The 14,830-nt window shown below is 45.3% G+C and overlaps 1 protein-coding gene across 1 annotated transcript in view; it reads left to right on the top strand.

Moving 5' to 3' along the window:
• The window catches only part of LOC115158888 (ras-related protein Rab-6B), a 77,954-nt gene that overhangs the window by 29,591 nt on the left and 33,533 nt on the right, over nt 1-14,830 (top strand). Inside the window, exon 5 of the mRNA XM_029708306.1 lies at nt 13,916-13,982. Coding sequence (XP_029564166.1) covers nt 13,916-13,982 — 67 coding nt within the window. The remainder of the gene's footprint in view (nt 1-13,915; nt 13,983-14,830) is intronic.

Here is a 14,830-nt window from a genome sequence, read left to right on the forward strand (position 1 = left end):
ATGGCTGTCTCTCCCTGGCTGCCTCTCCCTGGCTGCCTCTCCCTGCCTCTTCCTGGTCTAATGGCTGCCTCTCCCTGGTCTAATGGCTGCCTCTCCTTGGCTGCCTCTCCTTGGCTGCCTCTCCCTGGCTGCCTCTCCCTGCCTCTTCCTGGTCTAATGGCTGTCTCTCCCTGGTCCATATATTCATGTCCAGCCCCCTGTGTGTTTTATCATCCAGAATAAAAGCAGCAAGGTCTTGGGTATGTCTGTGCTGTTTGGCACCATTAGGAGCCAGGGAACAGGGCCCAGGGAATAGCGATGAGTGTGTTCCTGGGTAACGCTATACTGCCCCTAGTCTCAAATAGCACCCTAGTTCCTTTATAGTGCACTAGTTTTGACCAGGAACCGTAGGTGCACTATGTAGGGAATAGGGTATAGTTTGGGAAATAGACAGTCTCAGGTGGCTTCAAGGAGGAATTGACCAATAGCGTCTCAGATAACGCCTCAGATAAATGGAGGCTGACAAGGTTTTGGATCACCAGATTACTTTATAATGGATGTTTTTTTTCTCTCCCAAATCAAATCAAATCAAATTTTATTGGTCACATATATTTAGCAGATGTTATTGCGGGTGTAACGAAATGCTTGTGTTTGTAGCTCCAACAGTGCAGTAATATCTAACAATTCACAACAATACATACACAAATCTAAAGTAAAAGAATGGAATATATAAATATTAGGATGAGTAATGTAGGAGTGGTATTGACTAAAATACAGTATAAACATATGAGATGACTAAAGCAGTATGTAAACATTATTAAAGTGACTAGTGTTCCATTATTAAAGTGACCAGTAATTCGAGGTCTATGTATATAGGGCAGCAGCCTCTAAGGTGTAGGGTTGAGTAACTGGTTGGTAGCCGGCTAGTGATGGCTATTTAGCAGTCTAATGGCCTTGAGAGAGAAGCTGTTTTTCAGTCTTTAGGTCCCAGCTTTGATGCACCTGTACTGACCTCGCCTTCTGGATGATAGCGGGGTGAACAGGCAGTGGCTCGGGTGGTTGATGTTTATGATGATCGTTTTGGCCTTCCTGTGACATCGGGTGCTGTAGGTGTCCTGGAGGGCAGGCAGTTTGCCCCCGGCGATGCGTTGAGCAGTCCGCACTACCCTCAGTAGAGCCCTGCAGTTGCGGTCAGTGCAGTTGCCGTACCAGGCGGTGATACAGCCCGACAGGATGCTCTCAATTGTGCATCTGTAAAAGTTTGTGAGGGTCTTAGGTGCCAAGCCGAATTTCTTCAGCCTCCTGCGGTTGAAGAGGCGCTGTTACGTCTTCTTCACCACGCTGTCTGTGTGGGTGGACCATTTCAGAGCGTCGGTGATGTATACACCGAGGAACTTGAAGCTTCTCCACTGCGGTCCCGTCGATGTGGATATGGGCGTGCTCACTCTGCTGTTTGCTGAAATCCACAATCAGCTCCTTTGTTTTGTTGACGTTGAGTGAGAGGTTGTTTTCCTGGCACCACTCTGCCAGGGCCCTCACCTCCTCCCTGTAGGCTGTCTCATCAATGTTGGTAATCAGGCTTACTACTGTTGTGTCGTCTGCAAATGTGGTGATTGAGTTGGACATTTACTCCTGAGGTGCTGACCTGTTTCACCCTCTACAACCACTGTGGTTATTATTGTTTGACCCTGCTGGTCATCTATGAACATTTGAACATCTTGGCCATGTTCTGTTATAATCTACACCCGGCACAGCCAGAAGAGGACTGGCCACCCCTCATAGCCTGGTTCCTCTCTAGGTTTCTTCCTAGGTTCTGGCCTTTCTAGGGAGTTTTTCCTAGCCACCATGCTTCTACATCTGCATTGCTTGCTGTTTGGGGTTTTAGGCTGGGTTTCTTTACAGCACTTTGTGACATCAGCTGATGTAAGAAGGGCTTTATAAATACATTTGATTGATTGATTGATTGATTGAGTTGGAGGAATGCGTGGCCACACAGTCATGGGTGAACAGGGAGTACAGGAGGGGGCTGAGCACGCACCCTTATAGGGCCCCAGTGTTGAGGATCAGCGAAGTGGAGATGTTGTTTCCTACCTTCACCACCTGAGGGTGGCCCGTCAGGAAGTCCAGGACCCAGTTACACAGGGCGGGGTTGAGACCCAGGGCCTCCAGCTTCATGATGAGCTTGGAGGGTACTAGAGGTATTCCTCTTGTCCAGATGGGAAAGGGCAGTGTGCAGTGTGATGGCATTTGCATCGTCTGTGAACCTATTGGGGCAGTAAGCAAATTGAAGTGGGTCTAGGGTGTCAGGTAAGGTAGAGGTGATATGATCCTTGACTAGTCTCTCAAAGCACATGATGACAGAAGTGAGTGCTACAGGCGATAGTCATTTAGTTCAATTACCTTCGCTTTCGTGTGTACAGGAACAATAGTGGACATCTTGAAGCAAGTGGGGACAGCAGACTGGGATAGGGAGAGATTAAATATGTCCGTAAACACTCCAGCCAGCTGGTCTGCGCATGCTCTGAGGACGCAGCTAGGGATCCCGTCTGGGCCTTGACATCCTTGCGAGGGTTAACACATTTAAATGTCTTACTCACGTCGGTCACGGAGAACGCTAGCTCACATTTCTTGGTAGCGGGCCGCGTCGGTGGTACTGTGTTATCCTCAAAGCGAGCGATGAAGACGTTTAGCTTGTCCGGGAGCAAGACGTCGGTGTCCGCGACGTGGCTGGTTTTCCCTTTGTAATCAGTGATTGTCTGTAGACCCTGCCACATACGTCTCATGTCTGAGCCTTTGAATTGTGACTCCACTTTGTCTCTGTACTGACGTTTTACCTGTTTGATTGCCTTATGGAGGGAATAACTACACTGTTTGTATTCAACCACATTCCCAGTCACCTTGCAATGGTTAAATGCGGTGGTTTGCACTTTTAGTTTTGCTTGAATGCTGCCATAGATCCACGGTTTCTGGTTTTCGTAAGTTTTAATAGTCACAGTGGAAACAACATCCCCTATACACTTCCTGATGAACTCAGTGTAACGGCTGTCGGGAGAAAGAGTAGACCAAGGCGCAGCGGAGTTAGTGTTCATCATGATTTTAATTTAATAAAGAACACTACACAAAACAAAACGAGAAAACTGACAGCCAAACAGTCCTGTCAGGTGCAAAACACTAAACAGAAACAATTACCCACAAAACCCCAACAGAAAAACAGGCACTTATGTGTGACTCCCAATCAGCAACAACACTCTACAGCTGTGCCTGATTGGAAGCCACACGGCCAAAATCAATGAAACAAACCAACATAGAAAAATGCACATAGAACGCCCACCCAATGTAACACCCTGGCCTAACCAAAATAAAGAACAAAAAACCCCTCTCTATGGCCAGGGCGTTACACTCAGTCACCGTGTCAGCATATACGTCAATGTTATTCTCAGAGGCAACCCGGAACGTATCCCTGTCCACGTGATGAAAACAATCTTGAAGCATGGATTCTGATTGGTCAGACCAGCGTTGAATAGACCTTAGCACGGGTACTTCCTGTTTGAGTTTCTACCTATAAGAAAGGACGAGCAAAATGGAGTAATGACCTGATTTGCCAAAGGGAGGGTGGGGGAGGGCGTTGTAGGCATCCCAGAAGTTGGAGTAGCAGTGGTCGAGTATTTTAGCAGCACGAATACTGCAGTCAATATGTTGACTTCGGTAGCGTTTTCCTCAAATTTTCTTTGTTAAAATCCCCAACTACAATAAATGCGGCCTCAGGATATGTGGTTTCCAGTTTGCACAAAGTTCAGTGAAGTTCCTTGAGGGCCGTCATGGTATCGGCTTGAGAGGGAATATACACGACTGTGACTATAACAGAAGATAATTATCTTGGGAGGTAATACGGTCGGCTTTTGATTGTGAGGTATTCTAGGTCGGGTGAACAAAAGGACTTGAGTTTCTGTACGTTATTACAATCACACCATGAGTCGTTAATCATGAGACATGCACCCCCGCCTTTCTTCTTCCCGGAGAGTTCTTTATTCCTGTCTGCACAATGAACTGAGAACCCTGCTGGCTGTATGGATGGGGACAGTATATCCAGAGAGAGCCATGATTCTGTGAAACAGAGTATGTTACAGTCCCTGATGTCTCTGTGGAAGGAGATCCTCGCCCTGAGCTCGTCTACTTTATTGTCCAGAGACTGAACAGGCTATGAGGGGTGGCCAGTCCTCTTCTGGCTGTGCCGGGTGGATATTATAACAGAACATGGTCAAGATGTTAAAATGTTCGTAAATGACCAGCATGGTCAAATAATAATAATCATAGTAATTGTCGAGGGTGCAACAAGCACGTCCGGTGAACAGGTCAGGGTTCCGTAGCCGCAGGCAGAACAGTTGAAACTGGAGCAGCAGCATGGCCAGGTGGACTGGGGACAGCAAGGAGTCATCATGCCAGGTAGTCCTGAGGCATGGTCCTAGGGCTCAGGTCCTCCGAGAGAAAGAAAGAAAGAGAGAAAGAGAGAATTAGAGAGAGCATATTTACATTCACACAGGACACCGGATAAGACAAGAGAATACTCCAGATGTAACAGACTGACCCTAGCCCCCCGACACATAAACTACTGGAGCATAAATACTGGAGGCTGAGACAGGAGGGATCAGAAGACACTGTGGCCCCATCCGATGATACCCCCGGACAGGGCCAAACAGGCAGGATATAACCCCACCCACTTTGCCAAAGCACAGCCCCCACACCACTAGAGGGATATCTACAACCACCAACTTACCGTCCGAAGACAAGGCCGAGTATAGCCCACAAAGATGTCCGCCACGGCACAACCCAAAGGGGGGGGCGCCAACCCAGACAGGAAGACCACGTCAGTGGCTCAACCTACTCAACCCCTCCCATGGACGGCATGGAAGAACACCAGTAAGTCAGTGACTCAGCCCCTGTAAAAGGGTTAGAGGCAGAGAATCCCAGTGGGAAGAGGGGAACCGACAAGGCAGAGACAGCAAGGGCGGTTCGTTGCTCCAGCCTTTCCGTTCACCTTCACACTCCTGGGCCAGACTATACTTAATCATAGGACCTACTGAAGAGATAAGTCTTCAGTAAAGACTTAAAGGTTGAGACTGAGTCTGCGTCTCTCACATGGGTAGGCAGACCATTCCATAAAAATGGAGCTCTATAGGAGAAAGCCCTACCTCCAGCCGTTTGCTTAGAAATTCTAGGGACAATTAGGAGGCCTGCGTCTTGTGACCGTAGCGTACGTGTAGGTATGTACGGCAGGACCAAATCGGAAAGATAGGTAGGAGCAAGCCAATGTAATGCTTTGTAGGTTAGCAGTAAAACCTTGAAATCAGCCCTTGCCTTAACAGGAAGCCAGTGTAGGGAGGCTAGCACCGGAGTAATATGATCAAATTTTTTGGTTCTAGTCAGGATTCTAGCAGCCGTATTTAGCACTAACTGAAGTTTGTTTAGTGCTTTATCCGGGTAGCCGGAAAGTAGAGCATTGCAGTAGTCGAAGCAGAGCTGCCATGTCTGTCATGTCTTAGGAGCTAGAAGCAGAGCTGCCCTGTCTGTCATGTCTTAGGAGCTAGAAGCAGAGCTGCTATGTCTGTCAGGTCTTAGGAGCTGGAAGCAGAGCTGCCCTGTCTGTCATGTCTTAGGAGCTAGAAGCAGAGCTGCTATGTCTGTCAGGTCTTAGGAGCTGGAAGCAGAGCTGCCCTGTCTGTCATGTCTTAGGAGCTAGAAGCAGAGCTTCCATGTCTGTCATGTCTTAGGAGCTAGAAGCAGAGCTGCCCTGTCTGTCATGTCTTAGGAGATAGAAGCAGAGCTGCCATGGCTGTCGGCACCATCTTGCCAGGGGAGCCCATTCGACCAGGGTCTCATTTACAATGGTGCCCTGAGGTAAACAATTTAAACAAATTCAACATTGGACAGGAAATAGCGCAGTAGCTCGCTATAAACATGTATTGTTTATTAAAAATACGTAGTTTTATTAGACAATTTTAAAATATTTAAATAAATGTTTTTAATAATACAGGTTACAATTAAAAACACAAAAAATACATTTCAACACTACAATACATGTTTATGTTTAATCAAAACAGATGCGATTCTCATTTTACAAATTCAACATTAGACTCCTAATCTGCCTTAGCGGCACCAGGGAATTGAGACCCAGCGATTTCTGCAAGTTATTCAAAAAATGGGGGGGTTTAACCTAATTTGGTGGAGACCCGAGGGGTGAACGGGTTTTGGTAACACATGTTTTTATGCTTTAACACTGAAGTTAGGTAAGTCGGGAAGCTTGTGTAGTAGGGCTTTGTAAACAAAAAGGGGATCAAATCAAATCAAATTTATTTATATAGCCCTTCGTACATCAGCTGAAATCTCAAAGTGCTGTACAGAAACCCAGCCTAAAACCCCAAACAGCAAGCAATGCATGTGAAAGAAGCACGGTGGCTGGGAAAAAGTCCCTAGGAAAAACTCCTGAGAAAGGCCAAAAACCTAGGAAGAAACCTAGAGAGGAACCAGGCTATGAGGGGTGGCCAGTCCTCTTCTGGCTGTGCCGGGTGGATATTATAACAGAACATGGTCAAGATGTTAAAATGTTCGTAAATGACCAGCATGGTCAAATAATAATAATCATAGTAATTGTCGAGGGTGCAACAAGCACGTCCGGTGAACAGGTCTGGGTTCCGTAGCCGCAGGCAGAACAGTTGAAACTGGAGCAGCAGCATGGCCAGGTGGACTGGGGACAGCAAGGAGTCATCATGCCAGGTAGTCCTAGGGCTCAGGTCCTCCGAGAGAAAGAAAGAAAGAAAGAAAGAGAGAATTAGAGAGAGCATATTTACATTCACACAGGACACTGGATAAGACAAGAGAATACTCCAGATGTAACAGACTGACCCTAGCCCCCCGACACATAAACTACTGCAGCATAAATACTGGAGGCTGAGACAGGAGGGATCAGAAGACACTGTGGCCCCATCCGATGATACCCCCGGACAGGGCCAAACAGGCAGGATATAACCCCACCCACTTTGCCAAAGCACAGCCCCCACACCACTAGAGGGATATCTACAACCACCAACTTACCGTCTGAAGACAAGGCCGAGTATAGCCCACAAAGATGTCCGCCACGGCACAACCCAAGGGGGGGGCGCCAACCCAGACCGGAAGACCACGTCAGTGGCTCAACCTACTCAAGTGACGCACCCCTCCCATGGACGGCATTGAAGAACACCAGTAAGTCAGTGACTCAGCCCCTGTAAAAGGGTTAGAGGCAGAGAATCCCAGTGGGAAGAGGGGAACCGACAAGGCAGAGACAGCAAGGGCGGTTCGTTGCTCCAGCCTTTCCGTTCACCTTCACACTCCTGGGCCAGACTATACTTAATCATAGGACCTACTGAAGAGATAAGTCTTCAGTAAAGACTTAAAGGTTGAGACTGAGTCTGCGTCTCTCACATGGGTAGGCAGACCATTCCATAAAAATGGAGCTCTATAGGAGAAAGCCCTACCTCCAGCCGTTTGCTTAGAAATTCTAGGGACAATTAGGAGGCCTGCGTCTTGTGACCGTAGCGTACGTGTAGGTATGTACGGCAGGACCAAATCGGAAAGATAGGTAGGAGCAAGCCCATGTAATGCTTTGTAGGTTAGCAGTAAAACCTTGAAATCAGCCCTTGCCTTAACAGGAAGCCAGTGTAGGGAAGCTAGCACTGGAGTAATATGATCAAATTTTTTGGTTCTAGTCAGGATTCTAGCAGCCGTATTTAGCACTAACTGAAGTTTGTTTAGTGCTTTATCCGGGTAGCCGGAAAGTAGAGCATTGCAGTAGTCGAGCCTAGAAGTAACAAAAGCATGGATTAATTTTTCTGCGTCATTTTTGGACAGAAAGTTTCTGATTTTTGCAATGTTACGTAGATGGAAAAAAGCTGTCCTTGAAGCAGTCTTGATATGTTCTTCAAAAGAGAGATCAGGGTCCAGAGTAACGCCGAGGTCCTTCACAGTTTTATTTGAGACGACTGTACAACCATCCAGATTAATTGTCAGATTCAACAGAAGATCTCTTTGTTTCTTGGGACCTAGGACAAGCATCTCTGTTTTGTCCGAGTTTAAAAGTAGAAAATTTGCAGCCATCCACTTCCTTATGTCTGAAACACAGGCTTCTAGCGAGGGCAATTTTGGGGCTTCACCATGTTTCATTGAAATGTACAGCTGTGTGTCGTCCGCATAGCAGTGAAATTTAACATTATGTTTTCGAATGACATCCCCAAGAGGTAAAATATATAGTGAAAACAATAGTGGTCCTAGAACGGAACCTTGAGGAACACCGAAATTTACAATTGATTTGTCAGAGGACGAACCATTCACAGAGACAAACTGATATCTTTCCGACAGATAAGATCTAAACCAGGCCAGAACTTGTCCATGTAGACCAATTTGGGTTTCCAATCTCTCCAAAAGAATGTGGTGATCGATGGTATCAAAAGCGGCACTAAGATCTAGGAGCATGAGGACAGATGCAGAGCCTCGGTCTGACGTCATTAAAAGGTCATTTACCACCTTCACAAGTGCAGTCTCAGTGCTATGATGGGGTCTAAAACCAGACTGAAGCGTTTCGTATACATTGTTTGTCTTCAGGAAGGCAGTGAGTTGCTGCGCAACAACTTTTTCTAAAATTTTTGAGAGGAATGGAAGATTCGATATAGGCCGATAGTTTTTTTATAATTTCTGGGTCAAGATTCGGCTTTTTCAAGAGAGTCTTTATTACTGCCACTTTTAGTGAGCTTGGTACACATCCGGTGGATAGAGAGCCGTTTATTATGTTCAACATAGGAGGGCCAAGCACAGGAAGCAGCTCTTTCAGTAGTTTAGTCGGAACAGGGTCCAGTATGCAGCTCGAAGGTTTGGAGGCCATGATTATTTTCATCATTGTGTCAAGAGATATAGTACTAAAACACTTTAGTATCTCCCTTGAGCCAAGGTCCTGGCAGAGTTGTGCAGACTCTGGACAATGAAGCCCTGGAGGAATACCCAGATTTAAAGATGAGTCCGTAATTTGCTTTCTAATGATCATGATCTTTTCCTCAAAAAAGTTCATCAATTTATTACTGCTGAAGTGAAAGCCATCCTCCATTTGCGAATGCTGCTTTTTAGTTAGCTTTGCGACAGTGTCAAAAAGAAATTTCGGATTGTTCTTATTTTCCTCAATTAAGTTGGAAAAATAGGATGATCGTGCAGCAGTGAGGACTCTTCGATACTGCACGGTACTGTCTTTCCAAGCTAGTCGGAAGACTTCCAGTTTAGTGTGGCGCCATTTCCGTTCCAATTTTCTGGAAGCTTGCTTCAGAGCTCGTGTATTTTCTGTATACCAGGGAGCTAGTTTCTTATGACAGATGTTTTTAATTTTTAGGGGTGCAACTGCATCTAGGGTATTGCGCAAGGTTGAATTGAGTTCCTCGGTTAGGTGGTTAACTGATTCTTGTCCTCTGACGTCCTTGGGTAGGCAGAGGGAGTCTGGAAGGGCATCAAGGAATCTTTGGGTTGTCTGAGAATTTATAGCACGACTTTTAATCTTCCTTGGTTGGGGTCTGAGCAGATTATTTGTTGCAATTGTAAACGCAATAAAATGGTGGTCCGATAATCCAGGATTATGAGGAAAAACATTAAGATCCACAACATTTATTCCATGGGACAAAACTAGGTCCAGAGTATGACTGTGGCAGTGAGTAGGTCCAGAGACATGTTGGACAAAACCCACTGAGTCGATGATGGCTCCGAAAGCCTTTTGGAGTGGGTCTGTGGACTTTTCCATGTGAATGTTAAAGTCACCAAAAATTAGAATATTATCTGCTATGACTACAAGATCCGATAGGAATTCAGGGAACTCAGTAAGGAACACTGCATATGGCCCAGGAGGCCTGTAAACAGTAGCTATAAAAAGTGATTGAGTAGGCTGCATAGATTTCATGACTAGAAGCTCAAAAGACGAAAACGTCATTGTTTTTTTTTTGTAAATTGAAATTTGCTATCGTAAATGTTAGCAACACCTCCGCCTTTGCCGGATGCACGGGGGGTTTGGTCACTAGTGTAACCAGGGGGTGAGGCCTCATTTAACACAGTAAATTCATCAGGCTTAAGCCATGTTTCAGTCAGGCCAATCACATCAAGATTATGATCAGTGATTAGTTCATTGACTATAACTGCCTTGGAAGTGAGGGATCTAACATTAAGTAACCCAATTTTGAGATGTGAAGTATCACAATCTCTTTCAATAATGGCAGGAATGGAGGAGGTCTTTATACTAGTAAGATTACTGAAGCGAACACCGCCATTTTTAATTTTGCCCAACCAAGATCGAGGCACAGACACGGTCTCAATGGGGAAAGCTGAGCTGACTACGCTAACTGTGCTAGTGGCAGACTCCACTAAGCTGGCAGGCTGGCTAACAGCCTGTTGCCTGGCCTGCACCCTATTTCATTGTGGAGCTAGAGGAGTTAGAGCCCTGTCTATGTTCGTAGATAAGATGAGAGCACCCCTCCAGCTAGGATGGAGTCCGTCACTCCTCAGCAGGCCAGGCTTGGTCCTGTTTGTGGGTGAATCCCAGAAAGAGGGCCAGTTATCTACAAATTCTATCTTTTGGGAGGGGCAGAAAACAGTTTTCATCCAGCGATTGAGTTGTGAGACTCTGCTGTAGAGCTCATCACTCCCCCTAACTGGGAGGGGGCCAGAGACAATTACTCGATGCTGACACATCTTTCTAGCTGATTTACACGCTGAAGCTATATTGCGCTTGGTGACCTCTGACTGTTTCATCCTAACATCGTTGGTGCCGACGTGGATAACAATATCTCTATACTCTCTACACTCGCCAGTTTTAGCTTTAGCCAGCACCGTCTTCAGATTAGCCTTAACGTCGGTAGCCCTGCCCCCTGGTAAACAGTGTATGATCGCTGGATGATTAGTTTTAAGTCTAATACTGCGGGTAATGGAGTCGCCAATGACTAGGGTTTTCAATTTGTCAGAGCTAATGGTGGGAGCCGTCGGCGTCTCAGACCCCACAACGGGAGGAGCAGAGACCAGAGAAGTCTCGGCCTCCGACTCCGACTCGCTTAACGGGGAGAACCGGTTGAAAGTTTCTGTCGGCTGAATAAGCGACACCGGTTGAGCATTCCTACAGCGTTTCCCTCCAGAAGCCATGAGAAAGATGTCCGGCTGCGGGGACCGTGCGAGGGGGTTTATACTAACGTTACTATCTGTACTTGCTGGTGGCACAGACGCTGTTTCATCCTTTCCTACACTGAAATGACCCTTGCCTAACGATTGCGTCTGAAGCTGGGCTTGCAGCACAGCTATCCTTGCCGTAAGGCGATCGTTCTCCTGTATATTATGAGTACAACGACTGCAATTAGAAGGCATCATGTTAATGTTACTTAGCTTCGGCTGTTTGAAGTCCTGACGAACCATGTCCAGATAAAACCTCCGGGGTAGGAAAGTTGAATGAAAAAAAAAAAAAAGTTGAGTGAGGGAAAAAGTAAAAATATACGGTAATGAAAAAGTAAAAACCGTCAGGTAGCAAAGTAAAAACGGCAACAAAAACGCACAACAGCGTAAACAAGTCTGCAAGTTGTGACCGGAAACAGGAAACAGTCCAGGAGGTACAGAGTGGCAGACAGGCTGGCTCGTCAAGGCAGGCAGAATGGTCAGGCAGGCAGGTACAGAAACAGGCAATGGTCAAAACCGGGAGGACTAGAAAAAGGACAATAGCAAAAGGCGTACGGAAAAAACACACTGGTTGACTTGACTAAACATACAAGATGAACTAGTGAAGTGATCTACAGGACTTTAATGAGGATCAGCCAAACTTTTGATACAGGAAGCAGTGAGGAGTATTAAAACTGTCACTTGTAATAAAGTGAAGGGCGTTATATTAGACGGCATTAAAAAGTTTAAGAGTAGTGGCTGCTGCATTCTGGTAAATAGTGTCACCATTGTCAAGAACTGTCAGGAAAGTTTTAGGGAGAGACGAGATCTATTTCAAAAAAAGGAATCCACTTTAAGTCTGAGCATCAGTATATTTTTGGGATTCTTGTCAATCCAAATGCCCAGATATTTATAGGCGGGAAGCCGATCGATGGGAGACCCATTCAATGAATAAATATGTAGTCCATCTGAAAATGTTTTGCGAGAATTAGAGAACATCATACATTTAATCAAGTTTCAGAAGCTTTATGCTTTAGAAATGGCCAGCAAAGAAACAAGAGGCAAAATAAATAATATCTTCATCCAGACTAAGTGGATTTGTAGCTGCTTTTATGCTTTTTAAATGACAGAGCTGTATGCTTTCTTATGTCATGCTTTTATCTAATATTTCATGTCCAGGTCCGTGAAGGTCAAATGAGGATATTTTTTGATAGATTTCTTGTAGGAACAATAGCTAAAAATCCCTTCAAACCAAACACATTAAATGACCGCCCTGACATTTGTTTCAGTGACACTCCTTTAGTGCGTCCTAAATGGCTTTTATGGGGCCTGGTCAAAAGTAGTGCACTACTACCCTATAGGGCCTGGTCAAAAGTAGTGCACAACTCCCCTATAGGGCCTGGTCAAAAGTAGTGCACTACTACCCTATAGGGCCTGGTCAAAAGTAGTGCACTACTCCCCTATAGGGCCTGGTCAAAAGTAGTGCACTACTACCCTATAGGGCCTGGTCAAAAGTAGTGCACTACTCCCCTATAAGCCCTGGTCTAACGTTGTGCACTATAAAGGGAATTGCCATTTGGGACAGCAGTACTTGTTATAACCTTTGGCAGATTGAGGTGATTCGTCACGGTGTAGTAGCTCTGCAGGTACCTTGGTTCTGTCTGGTGGTTTTCCACTATAGTAACAAGCTGAGAGACCAGCCTCTGGGAAGTCATTGAGTAGCTCTAATGATCCATCCCTCTTCCTCCTGTACTATGAGAGATCACAGATGTACTATAATTGACTTGAATGTAATGAGAGGGCAGTAGTCCCCAGAATGGTCCCCAGAATGGTCCCCAGAATGGCACCACAGATCTAAGTAGTGTGACCGAGAAGGTATGTCAAGCTGGCTGTCACCCAACTCATCCAGACTGAAATAGGGTATGTCAAGCTGGCTATCCCCAGTGTGACTGACTGGCTTACTGACTGTGTGACTGACTGTGTGACTGACTGACTTACTGACTGTGTGACTGACTGACTGACTGTGTGACTGACTGTGTGACTGACTGACTGACTGTGTGACTGACTGACTGACTGACTGACTGCCTGACTGACTGACTGACTGACTGACTGTGTGACTGACTGACTGACTGACTGACTGACTGTGTTACTGACTGACTGACTGACTGACTGTGTGACTGACTGACTGACTGACTGACTGACTGACTGACTGACTGACTGACTGACTGTGTGACTGACTGACTGACTGAATGTGTGACTGACTGACTGACTGACTTTTATAATGTGTGAGCTATATCCCTGGCCCAGTGCATGATGGAGCTTCCTTTCTCAGCGAGGTGATTGGGTCGTCCACAGGTGAGGGAGATGAATGGATGAGACATTCTCTCTGTCTGTTGGGTAGCAGACAGACTCTCCCAGGTTATGGACATAGCATGAGTCACAGTGTACTAACTCTCTCTCACTCTCTCTGTCTCTCTCTCTCTCTCTCTCCCTCCCTCCCCCCTTTCTCTCTCTCTGCCTCTGTCTCTCTCTCTCCCTCCCTCCCCTCTCGCTGTCTCTATCTCGTCTCTCTTTCACTCTCTCGCTTTCTCTCTCTCTCTCCGTCTTTATTTATTTCTCTCTCTCTCTCTCTCTCTCTCTGTCTGTCTGTCTCTCTCTCTCCCCCCCTTCCCTCTATATCTTTGTATCTATCTCCCTCCCCCTCTCTCTGTTTATTTTCTCTCTCTCTGTCTCTCTCCAGCTGTTTCGGCGTGTGGCAGCTGCCCTTCCTGGGATGGAGAGCATGCAGGAGACAAGCAAGGAGGGAAGTATCCTTTCACTGCACAGGCACTTAGCCTCAACTCAACTACAGGTAACATAAATGTAATGGTTGGTGGTTGTGAAAAGACCTCAACTCAAGTTACAGATACAAATACAGTTACAGATACAGTTACAGATACAGTTACAGATACAGTTACAGATACAAATACAGTTACAGATACAGTTACAGATACAGTTACAGATACAGTTACAGACAGTTAGTTACATATACAGTTACAGATACAAATACAGTTACAGATACAGTTACAGATACAAATACAGTTACAGATACAGTTACAGATACAGTTACAGATACAAATACAGTTACAGATACAGATACAGTTACAGATACAGTTACAGACAGTTAGTTACATATACAGTTACAGATACAAATACAGTTACAGATACAGTTACAGATACAGTTACAGATACAAAAACAGTTACAGATACAGTTACAGATACAGTTACAGATACAGTTACAGATACAAATACAGTTACAGATACAGTTACAGATACAGTTAGTTACATATACAGTTACAGATACAAATACAGTTACAGATACAGTTACAGATACAGTTACAGATACAGTTACAGATACAAATACAGTTACAGATACAGTTACAGATACAGTTACAGATACAGTTACAGACAGTTAGTTACATATACAGTTACAGATACAAATACAGTTACAGATACAGTTACAGATACAAATACAGTTACAGATACTGTTACAGATACAGTTACAGATACAGTTACAGATACAAATACAGTTACAGATACAGTTACAGATACAGTTACAGATACAGTTACAGACAGTTAGTTACATATACAGTTACAGATACAAATACAGTTACAG

This window comes from Salmo trutta, chromosome 22 (assembly GCF_901001165.1).
Source record: "Salmo trutta chromosome 22, fSalTru1.1, whole genome shotgun sequence".
Lineage (NCBI taxonomy): Eukaryota > Metazoa > Chordata > Actinopteri > Salmoniformes > Salmonidae > Salmo > Salmo trutta.